Below are 23,029 nucleotides of genomic sequence, written 5' to 3' on the forward strand. Positions count from 1 at the left end.
TGACTCTTTAAAATTCAAAATAGCTTTTAATTTTTAATTTTGGATAAAAATTCTATTTGAATAAAAACAGGTTTTTATTCCTGTTATTATTTCTATCATGGTTTCTTTCTGTCTGATGACTAATTTTTCTATAGTAGAGTCTTCTAGGTCTAGAAATTGAGGACAAAATTTTTGTTACTTTATTTTGATTTACCACAAATGCTCCAAAAAGACATGCCATCAGCTTCTAGGTCTCTAGTTAGTTCATCTTCTTTCCTTAACCAACATTTTCTAAAATAAACTTCTAAACACACACACACACACACACACACACACACAGAATGAATATTTTTTAAATGCCTGATTTTTTGCCAAGAGAAGCAGTTAAAATCTGTGATGTATAGACTCCTAAAAATTGATCACTCTTTGTACAGGCTTTATTGTTTAGTGAGGTCTTACATGATGGGCAAAGATAGACTTAATTGTAATTTAAAGTGCTGTGTTACCTCAATTCTGTTTTATTATTAGATTGATAGGTTAATGTCTATAAAGTGCTTTGAGTTTTTATACAGGACTAGAGAGATTTATGCAATTATGTGCAAAATTTATGGGCAATTATGTGTATACCTTGAAGAAAGAATAAATGTCTTAAATATTTTATAGCACATGTACTCTCATGAAATATATTATTGACAGCAGGATAAAGGTGAGGAGGATGGCATCTTATTAATCTTTGTATCTTTCGTCCCCCATCTCCCCTGCCCACGGCCCATCATGACTGTTACTTTATGAAAGCTCAATAAAAGTAAGAACTGAAGAGAATGTCTTGTGTTATTGTTATCAACCCTATCATTTGCGATAGATTTCCCAAGCCTTTACTTTCTCATCTGGCTTTAAATCTCCTCCGAATATGCCTTCTCTCATTTAAATAGTATTTAATTTTTTACTTGTGTAATTGTTTGATTGCTAAATCTTACAGTCAACAAGTTGAACATTCAGCTAATACCCTTTGCAAATAAAATGACATCATTCTTGATAGCGAGGGGATATACAGTCAGTGCAGTATTTCAGGAGATTCTGACAACTGGTGGTCAAAGAACATTAATCAAGTAACTGAGATGTTGTAAAATTGGTAAAAATTACACAGAAACCAGGAATAAAAAGGTTTGAGATGGTCTGTGGCCAGCCTTTTAACCTTTTGAGGAGTTTTAGCATTCCTGCATTTGTGAATTTAATGGCTCTTCAGTTTCGTGTGCTTAAGACCCTTTTTATTACAGGTAATTTTCTGCATAAAGCAATCAGCTAGGCAAGCTGTATTTCAAAACTTTTAAATGTCTTTTATTACATTATCATCCCTGTGGTCGATTCATTTATGATATACAAAGCACTCCCATTTGGAGAGATTTATTCTCATATCAGTTTTTTTCCTGGGTTTGCCAGAACCCCGTCATGTTCGTGTTCTGAAGGTTAATGCCCAAAGTCAAGCAGACAGAAGCCAAGTGCTGCAAGGTTTCCAAGATTAGGACTGATTCCCTTCACAGAAATAAATGATTCCTGCCATGTTCAGTGATTTTGTGCAGTGCTCCCCACGGCTGAGCGAGTGCATCAGTACTGTAGTCCTTACATGCTGTACATACTGATGACACTCAGCGTTAACTTGATTGACTGAGCGGTGCACCGGAGAAGACGCACCTGCGAGAGAAGTGCAGACACATATATTTTTATCCTGGTTTCGAAACATTTATTTTACATTTATTTTACTTGGGAGTTATAGTTTCACATTCCATGAGCTCTCAAGCCACACTGCTAAGGTAGAACAAACCTTTAAATGCTGCTTTGTTGTCAGAATTATACCAAAAATGGTCTCAGGTTTATACCCTTTGCCAAAGCCTGATTTTATGCTCTTGGGGGAAAATGACATGAAGGTGACTATCAAGAATCCTGACAGATTAGGAGCTCTGTAGAATTTAAGTCTTTTAAGAGGTTCTATCTAACGATGGGCAAATGGATCATTTAATTCAATTATGAAATATTATTTTGGCTATATTTTTGTTATATTTTATTATCATGTTTTGTAGGCTTTGAGGCAGCAGCAAAAAAGAAGAAATGGAGTCTCAATGATGGTAAACAAGACTGTTCCTCGTGTTGTTTTGACACCATTAAAGGTGTCTGATGAGCAGTCGGATTCGCCTTCAGGTAAAGAGCTAAAATATTGTATGCTTGGCCAGTTCCCTCCTGAAGGAGACTTCCTCACTTATGGAGATGTCATAATTTTTTTTTCAGAAACTGAATAATATTTCCACTTGAGGTTTGGTTTAATTTTTTTTTATACCTTTCACTCTTTCAGTGATTCAGAAATGTGGAGTATTTCCCAGTTTAAAAAAAGGGGGTGGGGGAGCACCAGTGTTTTCATCCTCATCTAATGACTTCATTTGCTAATGTCACTAAATGTAAGAAAATGCGTGGTGATGCTAGGCGGATTTTTTTTTGTTGCTGTTGCTTTGGCTTTTGTTTGAATGTTGAACTTTAATGGTGGACCACATGCCGATGTGTAATGCCATCAAAAGCAGTTCTTCCGTGAGTGTGAATTTGTTTTTCAGGCCTCTGCTGCAAAATCAGGAATCGTTTATTAGTTTCTGTGTTCTGGCAACATTCTTCTCACCTCCGTGCAGCCCCGACCTTTTATTCTAATTTACCTTCTGTCACATTATCAGCTATGTACCATTCTAGTTATTATAGATGAACGTTTGCATTTTCAGTTTCTACTTCAACATAAAGTTATTTATAAAGGTATGATCTCTCCCTGTCTTCAAGACTCACTGCTTCATCTTTCTGTCTCTGTTTTGTATCGTCTCTAAATGGCATAGCGTTGTTCAAGTTTATTTGTGTATTTTTTCAAAAGATCTGACTCTATTTCTTTTAAAAGCTATCAGATTAGTGAACGTGTTTTTGACTCCACTGTTAGGCCATCTGTTCTTGCTTTTTGTTCTGTTTGATTGATTTATTGGGCTTTTCTCTTTATATCCAGTAGGGGAATCAGATTGTGGCCAAAGGTAGTATATTACTCTTGAAAAAAAGATTACATCTATGGTTTTTAAAACAATTTTAGATTTTTCTTTTTCAAGGACAGCAAGAGGAAGATAACCACATAATAACTATTTCTTTTTTAGGATCTGAATCTAAAAATGGTGAAGCAGACAGTTCAGATAAAGAAATGAAACATGGGCAAAAATCTCCTACTGGAAAACAAACAAGTCAGCACTTAAAACGATTAAAAAAGTCTGGTTTAGGTGAGTGTTCAATAGACTATGACATCTCACATTTTAGAGGTTTATGTCTTTTCAAATAAATTATGGAAAATTCTCAGAACTATTTTTTATTGGTTAAACAAGGAAATTATAATATCCTTCCATTTATCTAAACCTAAAAGGGTGCTAGGTAAGGAAACATTGCAGTTACAATTCAGTGATCTTCAGCTTATTACTAGATTTTTGAATGATATTATTGGATGAAGCATAGGATAAAGGTAAGAGACTTAAAATGATATATGCATTCAAATAATTATCTGCCCAGTCATGATCCTATCTAATGTGCAGAGTTTTGTCTATGCAATCTAGGTTTCGCTGTATTGGAATATACTGTATTGGGGAAAAAATGGAAGTTTTATAAAGGCTTCATTGAACTGGAGTGTACACTGGGGTCTGCTGCAGTGAAACTGTTCTGCCTTGCTTTTTGTCTCTGCTGCTTGAAATATTTAGTAGTGCCTGTCTGAAAAATAGTGTGAAATTGCTGAGAAGTGTGGGAGACACAGTCCATGGGTCTTACAAGGCCAGCATCAGGTTTTCATCTTCTAAATATTTCCTTCCTGATAACTTTTTGTCAGAAACCCAACAGCAGCATTCAGGGAAAGAGGAGTATGAGAATTAAAAAAATAAAAATAAGCATATTCTGGGCTGAACATTATAATTCTCGACCACCCCTGCCTTGTTAAATGACCTGGACCTGAGGGCTTCATTTCTCTTAGTTATTTCACTTGTAAATAGGGGTAATGATAATAACCTGAATCATTATTTTGTGAAATGGTTGGTAGAGAGTACGTATTTATTGATTTGAACTTTATTACTGGTTCTGGCTCTTACTTTCTTGGCAACTTAGGATAATTCTTATTTGCAGAGTTTATCTCTTTGTAAAATTTAAGCACAGTTTAAGCTGATTAATTTATTTTTAGTCAAGTTTTATTGATTGTATACTGTATACTAGGCATTTTCTTAAATCCTGAGAACATACTTTCAGTGAAAAGCCTTTGAATAGGATTAATATGTCCTTGGATAAGAGAGACTACTGGGAAAGCAGAATTTATTTTTGATTTAAATTATTTAAATATAGCATAGTTATCTATTTTACATTATTTCCAATGCTAAATAATTTTATAGTTATTGTCTAGCCCATAGTATATCTATATGTGTTTGTGTATAACCACACTTACATGTTCACTGACATGTTTTCTTCCTAGTCCTCTGGGTGTTGAAAAGTAAGTAATATAATTAGCTTTTGAAATAGAAAACTGCAGTGGGAGAGTAATATGTGAAGAATGTACTAAAATAAATATATATTCAAAACACTACCATGTTACCATACACTAAGTGATTTAAAGGTCAGTGACCTTTAGTTAAAAACAGTCTGCCACCAACCTCAGTAAAGTCAATGTCATATAATGAATGTAAAAAAATTCAAGGCACAGAGGCCTCTGAGTTTATTTACTTAGCTATGTTCCAAACTGGAAGCCAACTAGACAGTGGACTGTGTTTATAGTGTTACCAGGATCCTCTCAGGGTCTCAGGTCATCATTCAGGATCTAATTGTTACCTTGAAGTCCATACTCAAGCAGATAGAGAATCAGAATTTTTTTCTTTTTATACATTGAGAGTCAACTGGAAGGTATAAAGGATGAGTCTGCTCTTAGGAAATCCTGCATGCCACTAAACATCTTATGTGTTAAAAATGGTGCTGCTGTAGTACTTTGGTTGATTTCTTACCAAATAAAATAGGTAATAAAGGAGACCACCACGATCTTTTGAACCTGCTTTGTTTTAGACTATAAAGTGGTAGAAATAATGAAACTAATGGAGAATGGACAAGTGAAATCATATTCACTATCTATAGAATGGTCAAGGTATTTTGATGTAAGTTATCTCATTTAATTCTTACTTCACTTCTGTACAATAGAATGATTTCCATTTTACAGCTGAAGAGACAGGCCCAGAAGAAAGTTGTCCATAAATGACACAACTAAGATACAAGCCAAGGCATTTCAAACTCCAAAGTCAAAACCATTCATCTTGGATACAACCTAAATGTCAAATCAGCTGGCCTATATTTTATACCTGTAGATACCACTGAGGAGAAATAGCAGTATATGAAAAGATGAGTCTACCATAGAGGTGAAAGTGCAGGTATAATAGTTACATGTGGAGGAGAGCTAGCAACTGTAAGATTTCCTGACTGATCCTGTATCAGACAGAACGAAGAAGAAGTTGGGATTTAAAATAAGTCAACTAAGGTAAAAATCTGTCAAAAATAAACTGTAGGTGATTACTGGGAAGAAACTGTGACTGACTAACCTAGCAAGCTACTGAATGGAATGGCTTATCCTGTGTGAATGAAGGCAGCGGTCCTTATAAAGCTTCCATATATGCCCAGGAGTATAAAATGAAAAATAAAAAAATGTAAAATGAAAGAGTCTTAAACGTAACCGTCTCCAGACAATAACCCCTGTCTTTTTTAGACAGTGATGTTCCGTTACAATCAGGATGATATTTACTACTCTGTAAGATGTATTTATGTACATTCTGCTCTCTCTCTTTGCCATTAAGTTGTTAACTTTTTGCAAACAGTGACCTTCCTGTCCATCTTTGTCGTCCTTAACCCACATTAAATCCCTCTTGTTTAGTAGGTGCTGAAAAGTTTTGAGTGAGTGAATGATTATAGTTAACTGAATGGGCTAGGTAGTAAGTTTGTCTGGATGGATGAATGATGCTGTAGGTTTTAGCATAGCAGTGAAGCTGCTTATATCTCCTTGAATTAAAATGATCCTTTGTTTCTAGGGCAGGTCATTCTTTGTGGAGTTGCAGAACCGGTGCAAAGGAATGATCCCACCCCGCACCTCTTAGCCAGATAGAGAGAGCCTGTTCTTCCTCATCTATATTTCCCACTCGAATTAGACAGCTAATTCATACAGTTTGAGAAATGTGATTTTAACCTTCTTTGCTTTCTCTAGGTAGGGGTAGCTATATGTAAATCATAACCGGTTGAAACCATTCTGAATAAAAACAAATACCAAAAGATTGTTCTAATTTAAATTGGTAATTCTGAAACGAAATCCAGTCAAAAGCAGATTTCAGGGTTTAAGTCTAATTTTTCATTCTCATTTAACAGGATAAAAAATACTTCTAATTATCCCCTAAGTACTTTCTCTTAATGTCTGGCAGTTACTTAATTTGTCAAATTGCAGGATATCCACCCTGTTCAAGGTATGGGTTTCACCTGGGTCTTGGAATCTAATGAGATGTAGGCTGAGAGACAGTGGACCCACTGTGTTGCCCTGAGTGCCCTGAAGAACACACCATAGACCTACTCAGGAGAGAGAGCAGAAGCCTTCATAGGCCCAACTTCAATGGAGAGGGTTAGGAGTACACACTAAGAAAGAAAAAATGATAATAAGTCTTGAGCTTCAATTCAATATTTAATGGATTCGGTTGCTCTAGTTCTGATGGTAATCTAGACGTCTGTATGAGAAACATCACTCAGGATGGGAACCCACTACTGTTGACGTAGATTTTTTGCTTTTTTTTTTGTTGTTGTTGATGTTGTTCATTTGCTCTTATGTGTTATGTATGAAAAGGATTATGTATGAAAACTATGAGAATATTTATCTGAGTAGCCCTCTGATTGAATAGACATGGTAACATGGGGTGAGTGCCTGCCTTTGGGGCGTAAAAATCATGGTTCTAAATAGTGTTTCTCTGATAATGGTGTAGTATAACAAAAGCAAAACCTAGATGGTCCCTCTTCTATTTCTAAAGCAAGCATAGTATAAAACACTTCTAATATATATAAAAAGAAATGTTAACAATGTCTGCAAAGGCTCTTTTATTACTATAGGCCTTAAAATTATTAAAACGTTGGTAGTAAAATGTTAGACTACTAAATAACTAGGCAGTAGATACTTTATCTGGTGAGATGGAGGGTAGGTGCCAGCTGTAAATGGGGTTTGAAGTGTATTTTTTTCTTGCCTAATTAGTTGTTTTAATAATTTCCCTCCTTGTTTTAGCCAAGGATAAAACTCATTTAAAACTCTCCTGTGGAGTTTCCTGAGACAACCCTAGCACATTATCATCTCACTGTCTTCATAGCACTTAAAGCATGGGTTTGTGAATACTTAAAAAAATTCTTTAATGATATACTTTCTTTCTACTTGTTTTATATTTCTTATTTTCTCACATTTTTCTCTAACTGAAGTGTGTGTTCCTTGAATTCAGGGTCATTGACCTAAACCAGTTTTTAAATACACTCCTTTCTATCCAATCACACAGTAGGAGTTTAAAAAGTGCTTACTTAAGCAAATCTAAGCTTCTACTGAATGTCTCTGAAGGGATTTTCATAAATGTCCTTGTTGAGCACAACTTCTGGGATTCAGTCCAATATATTTTATTTGGTTTAATCTTTTCATAGTAAAGAATTACAGCTTTTCTGGTTTTACAAAATGTTACATACTCTAAATCAAAGCAGAAAAATTAAAGTTTGAATAATAACCCTACATCCTCGCATCTAAAATAATTATGCCGTGTTTGGTAAACATTATTTGACATCTCTTACTGGATAGCTATAGCCAGAGATAGTCTTAGAAAATATGTATTATACCATTTAGTTAAAAGTGTAGTTAATTTTAGGCTAAATCATAAAAAAAGTAAAACCAAAAAACAAAATTGTTAAACATTGCTATAAAATGCATTCATATCTAAAAGTTCTCTCCAAAGATATCCAAAATATGAAAAACTAAAATAGGAGTGATTATCTTTCTAACTATTCATTTTAACTTTGGACAATATATTATAAAAGAGAGGAAAATAATTAAAGTTCTTCCTATGTCCATGTTTTTGTTATATTATTTTTTAAGCATCAAGGTTAATAGCATATTGTTTGTTTAACCGTCATCCCTCTAGTTCTTTAACCCTGCTACTGTATTTTAATGGGTTCGGTGATCCACGATAGACTTTTTACACTGTTTTTCCGTTTGTGAAGGCTATGTTGATTCATATTGTATGTGATTAGACTTTGTCCTCCGATACATTTCTTTTCCCTTAGACTTTACTCTTTGAAAGCCTAATTTTCTTCTCTGAGCTCTCTCTCAGAATCAGTTCTCTCCAGTTTCTTTGAAACAATGGAGAACTCTTAGGATCTGAACTCTTTCTGTATTTCTTTGGGCAGTTCCTCTGGTCTGCCTGATCTGCCTTTACATGTGCTTCTTCTCTTTGTGTGCGTGTATCTGCCTGTCTGTGTGTGTATATTTTGTGCATAATCCTGTGTGGGTTCCTTTTTGGGAAATATGAATCTTGAAGCCAGCAGACTACACCTTGATCAGCAAGTGCTCCATAGTCTGCAGCCTTTACTCAGATGGGTGGTCTCAGAACTTCTTCGGCCAAAATAATAGAGAATTTCCCTGACCCTAACTGGACACATCCCTCATGATTTTTGTCCTGAGATTAGCCTAGTGTCTTCTTATATAGCACAGACTCTTACTGTGGCAGTTTGGCAATTGCTGCTCATCTTCTGTCCTTCACCTTACCTCAGCTACCTCTGACCCTCTCGGCTAAGTGTCTGGGAATTAGACACAAAAATGACTACACATTTTTCCTTCTCTGGGTACTGTAGGGAGATATGAAGCACGAGCTTTAATGAGAGAAAACAATCATATATAATTGGATTGTTCTTAAGCCAATTAAGAGTACATGTGTAAGGATAATTAAAATGGAATTAAACATCCTCTGTGGTAACACATTTAGTACATCTGCTGTGCCTTTGTTCCAAAGTTATAAAACATATTTTTGCCTAGGTGGACATCTTTGAAATAGATCCTCTTTTGGTTTTGACACAAAAGACTATGTACTTCTCTGAAGCTGCTTTTTTCTGTGATGTTCGTAAAATTTTTGAACCATACTAAATAGTGACAGCACTAGTTCTACTTTTCATACTGCTCATAGCATATGTTTCAAAAGTAAAAAAAAAAAAAAAAAAATCAATTCCCCAATACTTCCCCTCTCTCCCGCCCCCCATCATAGTTACTCTCAATAAATGACCTCAGCTCCTGTGTATGAGAAAATTTAGGGCGTATAATAATAAGTGAATCCTTTTCTGTATTTTTCAACAATTTTAGCTCTAGGTTGTGCCTTTGCCTCTAGTGCTGAGAAAGGAAGTTCATCCTAATTCTTCTCCCTGTAGTCTGTTTTTTTATTGTGAAATACTTCAAACATGTAGAAAAACACAGGTGCTAAAAAAACAGACACCTATATTATACCTATCACCTCGACTCAACAAATGTGAACTTTTTAAAAAATACGCACAACTTATATGCTTTTTTGCATTTATAAATGAGATCAGCAGATAAATTTTCTTTCTCTTATTCTCCTTGTTCTTATTTTGGAATAAAGGTTATATTAATGTTATAAAGTGAATTATAGAGCTTTCTTTCTTTGCCTATTCTTCATAATATGTATATAATGAAGTAATATGAGAGTTACAGAGAATAGGTAAGGAAAGTAGGCCCCCCACCCCACTTAAAATACGTCTTTAGAGCTGTTTCTAATTTGTGCTTTGTGTAGATGTGGGTTGGGAAGGTTGCCTACTGTTTCACTTTCAAAATTTTTTACAAATTTATTCAAGTTTTCTATTTTTACGTTAAATGTGAAAATTTATAAACTTAAAATGCTTTATCTGTCTTCAAAGATATTGGCAGAAGACATAGTATTATGCTTTTTAAAATCTATTTTTAATTAGAATTACATCTATCTTTTAAATATGTACTGTACCTAATATTATGTCTCTACCTTTCATTCCTATTCATGTTCGTGTATGCTGTCTCTCACCAGAGATGTCTATTTTATGAGTTTAATTTTAAAAACTTGTTTTCTTGATGGTCTTCATTCTTCTTTTCTGTTTCATGAATGTCTGCTCTTATTTTTATCATCTTTCTTTCCTTTTTTGGGAATGAACTATTCTTTTAGTTCATTCATTTTATTAACTTCATGATTCGAACACTTAACCCTTAAATCTTCGACCTTTGTTTCTGCTCTCCAATATATGCAACTTACCTTTAAAACAATTTGAGCAGCATTTTATACATTTTGCTATTATTGTTTAGAATACAAATTTTTAAACTTCCATTACAATTTTTTTTTCCTTTAACTTGTGAAGTACTTACAAGTGTGCTTTTAAATGTCCAAATATATAATGGGTGTAAGGGGGATTGGAGAGTTGGTATCTTTGTGAGATACCTAATTTAATTTCTTTTTGGACAGAGAGATGAAGTTTCATACGAGGATACTTGAAAAAGTTCATGGAAAAGTAAATTAAAATATAATATAAATCTTTCCAGGAATTTTTTGAAGTACTAGTATCAGTATTTGTTGGGACTTCTTGGTCACTTGTATTCTTTTTTTTTCTTATTGTCTGTCTGGCTAGGCTAAAGCCTGGAATCCTCACAGCACCAGTTGTCTAGCTCATAATCCTGTTTGTGACGCCAATTGTAAAGCTACTCGGCCATGCTAGTTGTCGGGATCTTTTACCTGCCGGTAATCCTGCCAACTGGGCCGATTGTTGAACTAAGGCTGGGTCTGGAGCTCCCAGACCCCTCAAGCCCACTCACAGACTGGATCACAAACCCTTCGTACGCCAGGCTGGGTCACCAGACCCCTTCACGCAGGTCTGTGAGCTAGGTAACCGGCCAAAAAGTCCTTGGAGACATAGGTTGGAAAGCATGGCTGTGTGCAGCGGGTGCCCAAGGCCAAAGCCCGCTCACCTGCTTCACTCAAACTCCCTCTCTACTCACTCTCTCTCTCTCTCTGAAGAACACAAGAGTAGCAACAAAACTAAAAAGATACGTTGGTGCGCATGCACACTAACTACACACACACACAAATTTGCTTACAAAGGATGCTGAACCAAACCCAGCTGGATGTGAGGCAAGGGCCCTGACCAAACTATTCTATTTTCTCAACATTGTCTCTTGAGTGCTGAAAAAAAATTGCTCTCTGTAACTATTCAGGACAGTGCCCCATGTTAAAATTATTGGTTCAAGATTAATTATTGAGTTATCAAAGTTCTTTGTATTCTTAAGACAGTTTTTTTGGTCTGATTGATTAGTTTTTGGTAATATATGTTAAGACTTCCTCCTAGTTTTGCGTAATGTCAATTTCTTTTCTTAATTTTTTCAATTTTACATTTTAAGGTTATGCTATTTAAATAGATTCAGGTTCAAGGTTATTGTATATTCCCAGGGAATTATTCCTTACATACTTAAGGAATGATCTTTCTCAGCCCCACTAATATTTTTTACCTCTGTTTATGTTGTTTGATGTGATATTGTGGTACTGCTTTTTTTGTTGTTTTGAATTTCTAGTTAGTATTTTTTAGTTTATCTCCTAATTTTTATTTTTATTTAAAAATTCCAGGTAATTTTAATTTTAAGTCTATCTGTTTAAAGTATATCTCTATCCTATTTTGATTTGTCATTTTTACACTATATGCTAGATATTTTCTCAAGTCTGTATGTTAATTATTCAAAAATTCTTTGCCGTGTCCACTGAATATTTTTTGAAATTTCTAAAAACTACATATTTATTTCTAGAAGTTCTGTCTGGTTCTGTTGAAATCTGACTATTCTTTTATCACAGTGTCCTGGATTATTTAATTTTTAAAAATTCTTTTATCTTTTTTTAAAAGTATATCTCTTTTAAGCATGTAATACTTTTTTGTTACTTTAAAAATCTAATATGAAAATCCAGTTACATTTATTGATATTGTGTTGGACTTTATTTTATTTTTATTCTTTTCTCTCTTTATGCTTTCCATTTGATTGGTTAGGTTTCTTTGTCCATCCATTTGTTTGGAAGTTATAATTCTTCTTCTTTTCCTCCACTGGCTACCTATAGAGTTTTTGAAAAAAAATCAGTAGTCCCTATCTCTCTTATTTTCAGACAATGCCAGGGTGTTATAGTGCTGTCATTTCAATTACATTTTCCATACTACATTTTGCATGCAGTTAATGACAAGTATTTTGTTTCCACTTTGAGCCCGTTAGTCATTAGTATTATTTTTTACAGTTAATGTTTGTTCGAAGTTACTCATGTTTTTAGTTTATCATTTCTTCTGCAATCCTATCATTCCTTCATTGATATAATTTATTTGTTGAGAACAGCCACTACTGGTTATTTCAGCAAGATTCTCTAAGAGAGAGAGTTTCAATTTTGGACACTGAAAATGTTCTTAAATCATTGTCATCATTTTCACTTTTGAGAGACATAGTTATGAATGAAATTCTAAATTGACACTTATTTTCTCTTGGCCCTTTGAAGATATTCCACTGTCTTCTGTTATTTATTGATAAGGTTTCTATCCGTCTTATTGCCATCTCTCTGGAGATCTATCTTTTGTTAGAAATGGTTTTAAAATATTCTCTTTATTTATTTTTATTTTTATTTTTATTTATTTATTTTTATTTGTGACTGGTAAGGGGATCGTGACCCTTGGCTTGGTGTCACCCGCACCGTGCTCAGCCAGTGAGTGCACCAGCCATCCCTATATAGGATCTGAACCTGCAGCCTTGGTGCTCCCAGCGCCGCTGTGCTCCCAGCGCCGCACTCCCCCAAGTGAGCCATGGGGTCAGCCCATTCTCTTTATTTTTGATGTTTGGAGATTTCACACACCAGATGTAGGAATGGGTATTTATCTTTTGTAAAGTTTGGTGTGTTGCTTTATCTGAAAATGCTTATCATTATTTTATTCTAAAAAAGTTTTGTCTATGAGCTATTCAAATATTTCCTCTCTGCCATCCTCTGTTTTTTTTTTTTTTTTTTTTTTCCATTCTGAAATTCCTATTGATAGTATTCTGGCTGCTTATTACATTCTGTGTGTTTCTTCCCTATCCTATTTTGACTTCTCATTCTTATAATACATTCTAGTTTTTTTTTTAAGTCTGTATCTTAATTATTCAAAAATTTGTTTCTCTGCTGTGGCCACTGAATATTTCCTGAAATTTCTAAAAACTAAATTTTTATTTCTAGAACTTCTGTCTGGTTCTGTTTGAAATCTAACTATTCTTTTATCATAGTATTCTGATGTTTTATAATTTTTTAATTCTTTATTTTGTCGTTAGTTATTTAAAACAAGGGTAAGCAAATGTTTTTTGTCAAAGGCCAAAGAGAAACACTGTAGGTTTTACAGGCCATGTGATTTCTGTCACAACTCTTCAACTCTGCATTGTAATGCAAAAGCAGGCCTAGATAACAAACATGTAAACATTTGGCCATTACTGTGTTCCAGTAAAACTTTATTTATCAAAACAGGCTTGGGACCAGATAAAGCTCCTGGGCCATAATTTTCTGGACCCTGATTTAAAACATACTCTTTGTAAGCACATTCAAGTGATTCTCAGCTGTAGTAACTGAGAATGGTAATTCCTGTTTGAAGCAACAGCTGACTATCCCTCATTATGGATTATTTTCTTGTGTGTCATGATTTTGAGTTGTGAGCTCTGCATACAGCTTTCTGCTGGAGGCCTTGAGTTCTGGAATTATCCTTCAAAGCATATTTGATATATCAGTCTTTGCAGCTCATATTTTTATAAAGAATTGCTTTTAAAATTATCACCCTCAAATACCATGAGTAAGAATCTTCCAAAATAATCCAGTGACTGATACATGAGGAACACACAGCTATTATTGCTATAATTATTGCTGTTAAGATTAATAGCACTGTTATTGTTATTATTAATCCTAGGTCTTATAGAACTTACATAAATTTTAGTTGTTTATGTTTCCAAAATTTTTGAAAATTCTGATTAATTGGAAGTGTATAATTAAATATTGGGACCTGGTGGTGCTAGTTTGAATTAAAGGTATGGAAGGGTATTGAGTAAAGTATATACTATGAAAATTAAAGATAACTAAGGGTAGACAGAAGCATGATGAAAGAAGCTTTGGAAATTTCTCTTTTAAAAATGATTTCAGAAGGGATAGAAATATACAAATTGAATATGTATGTTCAATATGTACATATACTTGTGTGTATGTGCATTTTTCTCAATCTGTAGTGAATTTATGCCTCTTGCTTGTTTATCACAGGACACTTGAAATGGACCAAAGCTGAGGACATTGACATAGAAACCCCAGGATCTATTCTTGTCAACACTAATTTGAGGGCACTAATAAATAAACATACATTTGCTTCCTTACCTCAGCATTTTCAACAGTACCTCCTGCTTTTGCTTCCAGAAGTGGATAGGCAGGTAAGTAGAAGTTTTAGACATTTGATATCAGTTTCTAGTTATTATGAAGTGGTAGATCTGTTATAGAAGATGGCTGATACATGGATATAGTAAATTTATATTACATATATATGTATATATTTATATATATATACACACACACACATATATATGTACACACATTCATTTATTGCTATCATTGGTTTGTTTAATCTATCAAAACAATCATTTTTATTCTCAATAGTAAGCCAGTTCAAATTTTAAAATACAGTACATTGTGGTAGAATGAAAACTGCAGACCTACCTACACAGGAAAGGGAAAACAAAGAAATCCACTGTCAAATCAATCTTTGAAGTAGCTGCTCCTTTGCCTGGAGGGAATATTGAAATGCATCAATAAAAAGTCAGGGTTTCTAAAAAATTATGTAAATGTTTTTATTCTCAATTCTTTCCAAAAGGCATTTAAAATTTATGTTTGCAATTGCTCTCTGAGAGTCTATCATCATGAATATGATTACCTATAAATAATCACCTTTTATCTTTTTTTTTTTTAGTATAACTGGAAGCACTATAGTATATTTTTGTATTTTTGAAAAGCTTCTGAAATAAGGAAATACAAATACAGACCCATAATAGCAGGCATCAATCATCTTCTAAAGCTGTTTACTTAGAAAAGGAAAAATATTTAATCACATAAACTTTTATTAAATTTCATTAAAAAAGTATTCAGCGGTTTCTAGGAAACATATTCTTATGATTCTAATTTTAGTAAATTCTGACACTATATCATTTCCAATTGATGGACTTAATGTGTATTATGAATTTGTATCTTGAAATGATAGGTACATCTATGAATTGAAGTGGGCAAGATTGATTCAATATTTCTATCTTACTTTGAATAGGTTTTCTTAGCTTTTCATTTGATTCTGTTTTCTTCTAACTTACCCGTCTCTTTTTATACATATTAAAATGTGATAAGCAACAGTGTGCTGTACAATTCCTATGTATCTCTTTGGTGGTGATTATTGTTTATATTTAGAAAAAGATTATTTTGATTTTAGGTACATTTTCATTTGGGAGGCTGTTTTCATTGAACAAATTTTTTCTTAATATTTACTATGAATATAATATGTTTTAGGTACTTTGAGTAATAGACAGTAAAAGTTTATTAAATTATTATTAAATGAATGATTAAATGCATTCCATTTGATGCATGAACTATATTTATAAATAACCAAAATATGAGGTAGAAATAGGTACTCTTAAGTAAAAATCACGAAGTATATTGAGCTTTAATATGCAGAAAGGAAAATTCAGAGACAAATTTAAGATCTTCAAATTAGGCCTTGAGTTATAGGTAGAATTTGAATAAAATAGATGGAAAAGTACCAAGTGAGAGGTCCAAAGATGCAAAATTGAAAGCTAATTTGGTGGGAGTCTGGATTGTAGAAAGAACAGTGCAAATAATACTGGAAAGTTAGACTAAAAGTAGATTTTGGAAGATTCCTTGGGTAGGAAGCTAAAGTGTCTGAACAGAGCTCTCACTGTGTCTATAATACAGAGCCATTGAGGTCTTTTGAGCCACACTATACTGTAATAAGACCATTGCTTTTTAAGGAGATTATTCTGGCAGTACTGAAAGGGAATGTTAGGGATGAGAAACGTGAAAGTGGAAAGAATAGTTAGAAAGCAATTTTAGTTGTTCCCAAAAGGCATAAGAAGGGCTTGAATTTGGAGGATAGCACTGAAATGAAAGAGATGGAGGAAAATGCAGTCGTCATTGTAGTTGTCATTATCATCCTCCTCCTCCTCCTCCTCCTCCACCTCTAGTGGTTGCAGTTTTACACTTTGTCAAATAATGCTTGAACAAGGTACAGAGAGGAACCACTGATGACTGTCTAGTCACAAGTTTGTTTGACTGAGAATAGAGTTCAGGAGTTGAAAACTTTTTTTGTTGTGGGGGGAGGACTCATTTATTAACTTACTCACTATTTTTTTTTTTTTTTTTACTTTAACATATGTGTGGTTTATCTTGCTTACAGTTCTGTCTCCAGCTTGTGGAATAAGGTTTGGCATATAGAGGATACTTAATAAATATTTTTGGAGTGACAAAATGACAAATCGTCCTAGATTTAAGCAAATATTCAGTAACCTAGGAGGCCAGAGTCTAAGTCCCATATTTTATTCAACCTGTAGCAGTTTCTATTACTCAGTTGTTTTTCTAGTCAGTGTGAAAAAAGGAGAAGGCAGAATACCTGTCCTCAAATGACATTTAGTTCATTGGGAAATTATTTATTTATTCAAGAAATATTTATTGAACATGTATTGTGTGGTATATGCCTTGGTGAACACAGAGGATACAAGAATGAATCTTATGAGGGACTTATAGTCAGAGGAAAATGATAACCTCATGCTGAAATACAATATACTTTGTTCACTACTAGGGAAGGAATTTAATAACTGGATAGGTCTATACCAGATTTAGTAAAAGACCAGGCAAGTCACATAAATATAAAGCTAGAGGTATAAAGAAATTCCTCTGAAAGCATAGAGGAGTAAGATATTTCATCTGAATTTGATATTAGAGAAGATTTTATGGTGGATAGATTACTTGAGTTGAACCTTGAAGGACTAATAAGTGTTTCTTAAGTAGAACTAAAGGAAGGTGAATTTTACAGAGTCATCTACAAATACTTGTTGGTTGTATATTCTAAAGATTCAGTAGTTCCATATCACTGGAACAACCTACAGGAGGAAAATGGTGAAATACTTTGCTGAAGAGGAATACAGTCTACAAATTTGATAACCCAGTTGCAGGCTAAACTCTTTGGACTTTTTGTGAAACCAGTGTTACCTATTAAAGATTTTTAAAATGAGAAATAGCATGTACAGAATAATTTAAACAAATATTTTAGTGCATGGACATGGGGAGGGGAAGAGTGTTCCAAAGGATAAATAAAATACAGTCCTCATTTTCTCTTATTACCCAATAGCCCTGCAAATTATAGATTGGACCAGCAAGAAGATAAGACACAGGGAAACTGGTTAAGAGACAGTTGCAGTAGTTGAGATACTAGGTACAGGTCTGACCTTCAGCATCGGCCTTGGAAATGAAAAGAAAGGAATGAATTCCAGACATATTTTCATCCCCAAATGAATAGGAATAAATGTAAGATTGCCTATAGAACGGAGTTGTTAAAAGTCTAGAAGGCAACTGGAGATTTTATCTCGAGTAACTTGCAAGGACAGAGAAGCTCCTTGGGCCTGTCAGTATTTGATACCAAGAAATTTAGAGCTATTGCATTCTCTTCCTCTCCCCCTCCCTTTCCTCCCTCCTCCCCCTCTCCCCCTTTCTCCCCTTTTCTCCCCTTTTCCCTCCCTTTCCCTCTCTCTCCTCCTAATTGGCTCTCTTTCCCTCTCTTCCCCGCTCTTCTGGAGGTGTGTTCAGTCTTCTCTCCTAGCAGAAAGGGACAGGATACCTAATGCAACAAGCTACCAAAATTTCTGCTTTGCAGTCTAGCTTCTAAATATCCAAATGAGAGTGAACACCACTGCTTCCTGAGTCAGAGTGAGTAGAGATGGCCTGGACATGTGAATTATGTGAAATATGTAAGAATTTCATTGGTGGGAAGCTTGTCTTCACATATTTTTACAAAATTTGAAACTTCAGTTTTCTTGTTTCTCTCTTTTGATTACACCAGGTTCCTGCCTTCTTTCTAGCATGAATCAGTCCTGTAGGCCTCCTCCTCTGGACCCATATGGAGCTGGGGTTTATTACATTATTATGTCTCTAAAATATGGGAAGCTAGGTCTCCCATTCATCTTGCCAGTGCCAACTATTATTAAGCCAACTTCTCTGGGTGTTTTGTTTTTCTGTATTTGTACTTTTCGTTCTGTTTTAGAGGTCTGTTCATCTTATGTTATATTTTTTACACACTCCTAGTTGTTTTCTAACATTGTTACAGTGTTACATCTAGCTTTCTATTTAATTTTACTCTTCACACAAGTAACAGAAAACCCAACTCAAACTGACTTAAACGTAAAAGGGATTTCTTGATTCAGGCAACTAGAAGGTAGAGGTTAGCGTGGGCTTCTGGTTTTGGTCCTGGGATTCAGTTATTAGAAAAGACACATTTAATTATTATTTAAATAATTAATTAAAAAAAAAATCTTCTCCCTTCTTGTAGACTCTATTCTAAACCGGAATCCCTCTGTAATAGGGTAGTTGCCTGAATCAAAAAATGGGTACAGTACTTGCCTCTTTGTTCACGTGCATGGGGAAAATAGTTCTGTCCCAGTGTTTCGAACAAAAGACCTAGGATTCACAGTAACGGTACTACTTAGATCACATGATTTCTTTAACAGTGACTTTAGCCAGGGGAATAGAATATGGAAATTGGCCTAAGCCAACTTGGCGCACCCTTTGAATTTAGAGAGTGCTCACCATCTCCTGTAGTAAAATGGTGCACTTGTGGTAGAGGTGAAAGATACTTTAAAAATCTGGTTTTTAGGAAATTTTATTGGTAGATATACAACGGCAAGGTAGAGGCTTGGTAGGCAGCTAACAGTGCCTGCTGAAGTGGGGTAGGTATATTAAGTTTGGCTTGTAACATGTTGGGTTGAGATGCTTGTACTCTATGAAATGTCCAGAAAATGATTATATATTCAGGTTTTTAAACTAGAGAATATGGATTTAGTGATAAAATGTACACAGATTACTGTGTCAGCTATGAGATTTGATGGGATTGGGAGATATCATAGTCACCCCAGAAGAATACATATATTTGTGAGAGAGTGTAGATAAGAAAGGGTATGGACAAAAGCAAGGGAATAGATAGAAAACAGCAAATCCATAAGAGATCATCAATCCAGAGATCACATACAGGCCACAGTGTCAAATGGACAGCCACTCTTCCAAGTATATTATGAGTTTCAGTATATTTTTTACAAACAGGGACTTACTTTCTTACATAAGTCCAATGTAACCAATCAGAATCAGGAAATGAACAGTGATGATTACTGTGTCATTCTCAGAATGTATTTAGGTTTAGCCAGTTGTCCCAGTAATGTGACTTTTAGCAACAAGATTCTGTACTGAATCTGTCATTGCATTGAGTTTTATGTCTCTTTAGTTTCCTTCTTCTGGAACAGTTCTTTAGTCTTTCCTTGACTTCCGTGACTTTGACACTTTTGAAGATTATAAGCCAATTTGATTTTGCATGATGTTTCCTTATGATCAGATTCAGATTATGTGCCTTTGGGAGGAATACAGTAAATGATGCTGTGTTCTTCTCTTTGCATCATATTAGGTGAGAGGCAATTTTGATTTGCAGTATGGATGCTGTTCACTTGATCATTTGAAGCATATCTGCCAAGCTTCTCCAGCGTAAAATTGCTCCTTCCCTCTTTATAATTAAGTAGTGTTTTGTAGGAAATTCTTTTAAACTGTGTAAATATCCAGTTCCTTTTCAGGCTCTCAATAAATAGATTAATAAATTGGATAATTTTATTTATTTATTTACATCTGTATGGCTTTATTGTTTCCTATTTTTATAGCAGACTGTGTTGGGAAAATAGAATAGTTTGGTCAGGGCCCTCACCTCAGGTCCAGTTGGGTGTGGTTCAGCATCCTTTGTAAGCAAATTTTGTGTGTGTGTGTATGTGTGGAGTTAGTGCACATGCGCACCAATGTATCTTTTTAGTTTTGTTGCTATTCTTGTGTTCTAGAGAAAGAGAGAGGCACAGAGAGGGAGAGAAAGAGAGAGGTAGAGAGAGAGAGAGAGAGAGAGAGAGAGAGAGGAGTTTTAGTGAAGCAGGTGGGAGGGCGTTGGCCTTGGATGTCCTCCCGGTGCAGCCGTGCTTTCCAACCTATGGCTCCAAGGAACTTTTGGCCAGTTACCTAGCTCATAGACCTGCATGAAGGGGCCTGGTGACCCAGCCTGGTATGTGAGGGGTCTGGGGACCCAGCCTGGTGTGTGAGGGGTCTGGGGACCCAGCCTGGTGTGTGAGGGGTCTGGGGACCCAGCCTGGCATGTGAAGGGTTTGTGGCCCAGTCTGTGAACGGGCTTGAGGGGTCTGTGGGCTCCAGACCCAGCCTTAGCTCAACAATCAGCCCAGTTGGTGCAGGATTACCAGCAGGTAAAAGAGCCCAACAACTGGTGTGGTTGAATAGCTTACAATTGGTGTCACAAACTGGATTAAAAGCTGGACAATTGGTGCTGTGAGCAGGATTTCAGACATTGACATTAGCCACAGCAGACCACCACAGACCATTATGCTTAAATTGTCCCACATTTGGTCAGTGGAAGTCCATTAAAGCTGGCTTCTGTGTCCTCTCACATGTCTCCATCATTCCTTGAGCATCTCCTTACATTGAAGCATGTCAAGGTGTCCTCATTTCATCTTTTACTTTCCCTGCCCCAGACCAGGAATGAACCCTTCCTCCAAGAAGAGGATGGCATAATATTTAGAAATCAAGATCTCATGAGGGGTATGCTCTTTGCTGTCAGGGTGTTGCTGCTCCCAGATTTAGTATAGATCTCAGAAAAATATATGTATGTATATAAACAAATACCTACATGCATAAATACCTCCTTACCTCTGTGTCTTGGAGACATGGAACATCATGTAGAATAGAGTGTAAGCCTACTTATAGTATATATAAACATAACACAATTTATATCTACATTTATTTCTGTGTGTATCTCTCTACCTTGTTAGCTGAAACTTCCAATCCTCATCGAATACCTCATGGTTCATTCTAGCATTCTTTCTTTCCATAGTTGTCTCACTTCTCTTACAGTGAGAAACTGGCTTCTATTACTCTTAATATATGAGGGTACTTCAAAAAGTTCATGAAAAATGAATAATTCACATCTTTCAGTGAACTTTTTGAAGCCCCCTGATATCTAAATATTTGATTACCTTGTAGGTAGCCAGTCTTCCATCTTGGCCACCATACCTCTCCCTTGTGGACAGTCTCCTCATTGCACTCAGGCTCTGACTCAATGACAGGCCACCCACTCACCCACGCACCTTGTTCGGACATCTTCCCCTTCCTGCTTGACTTCTCATGCTGCCCGTCAGGCCACTCCTCTGTGCAGGTACTTTCCTAACCATGCTCGGACTCTGAAACTCTTCTGCAGGCCTCACCTCCACTTAGATACCTACTTTGCCCCACTAGGCTCTGTGATTACACTCTGGGCCATCATGAATCCCCTGTCTCCTCTCTACACAGGGGCTAACACTGCTTTAAGCTTCAAGCCTGAATTGTTCAGCAGAGGCAGAGAAGGCCCTGTAGATTCTGATTGAGTTCAGCTATGATGGAGCCCCAACAGGGATTGGATGGAGGAAGAAGAGTGAGACTGAGTGCCATACCCTCACTAGTGGTCAGCACAGCTGCACCCATTGACCAGCTTCTACCAGGAGGTTCTCTCCATACAGTCCTCTCTCTGTCTGGGTTCTGGTAAGCTCTCCCTCCCCTCACACTTCAGGTCAAATGCTACCTTGCATTATTAGCTCTTGTTTACTGCACTGTCCTCTGTGGCTTTGTTGCTTCTTGACCATACCTTTATAAATCTTACTCTTATCTACTCTCTTCAAATGATCCTAACTTGAATGAACCAACTCTGCCTGCTGGGACTCTTGAGTGACAGTACTTCTGAGTAAGTTGAATAATATGGATGTAAGCAAATTCTAGTGGTTTGGTTTGGGGTAAAAATAAGATACACAATTCATGTATTTATTCAACCAATGTTTAATTAACACCTCTTACATGCCAGACTGCTAAGCACTGATGATACAAACATTAATAAGTCACAATTCCTATCTTATGGAGTGTAATGGTTCTAGAAGAGAAGCCGATAGTTAAAAAGAAGTATGCTTTGGTATTAGTATATGCATTGTGCTATGGGAACATAGAAGAGGTGATTATATTCTGTCTGTGAGAGTTAGAGAAGGCTTGAAAGAGAAGAGGAGATATTTAGATTGGGTGTGGAAAGGTGCAGGAAGTTTACCTATCAGGTAAAGAAGTTTGAAGGGCATTCCAAGTAGAGGTAACAATATATGTCAATAATGTTGATCACTTACAATACTAGGCCCTCTACATATGTTATCACTAATCCTTAACGACACCCATAATACTATTATTAACCCCACTATCTACATGGGGAAACTGAGGATTGGGGAGACAAAAGGACTTACCCAACTTTTTTCAAGTAAAGGCATGGGAGTCAGAATTTGAACACAGTTTTGTCCAACTCCAAGCTCATGCTCATTCCTCTGCATGATGTTCCTTGTCCCCAAGACACGAAGAGAAGCGTGTGATGTCTGTCAGCACGTATGGCTGGGATATAAGGTGAGTGAGTGAGGCTAGGAAGTGAAAGAAAGTGAGCCAAGACGCTGGGTACTGTTCAAGCTTTATTAAAGGAAAAGAATCTGCTGGGCTGCACTCAAAGTGATGGGCAGCCCAGGGCTGCCCTCAAATGGAGGACAGCACCAGGTGTGTGGGGG

General features: G+C 35.7%; 1 protein-coding gene across 1 annotated transcript in view; it reads left to right on the forward strand.

The window, feature by feature from the left end:
* ASXL3 (ASXL transcriptional regulator 3) overlaps nucleotides 1-23,029 on the forward strand; it is a 148,898-nt gene that overhangs the window by 59,915 nt on the left and 65,954 nt on the right. The window contains exons 5-7 of the mRNA XM_063076442.1: nucleotides 2,058-2,175; nucleotides 3,150-3,269; nucleotides 14,376-14,539. Of these exons, the coding sequence (XP_062932512.1) occupies nucleotides 2,058-2,175; nucleotides 3,150-3,269; nucleotides 14,376-14,539 (402 nt within the window). The remainder of the gene's footprint in view (nucleotides 1-2,057; nucleotides 2,176-3,149; nucleotides 3,270-14,375; nucleotides 14,540-23,029) is intronic.

Source organism: Cynocephalus volans, chromosome 13 (genome assembly GCF_027409185.1).
Source record: "Cynocephalus volans isolate mCynVol1 chromosome 13, mCynVol1.pri, whole genome shotgun sequence".
NCBI lineage: Eukaryota > Metazoa > Chordata > Mammalia > Dermoptera > Cynocephalidae > Cynocephalus > Cynocephalus volans.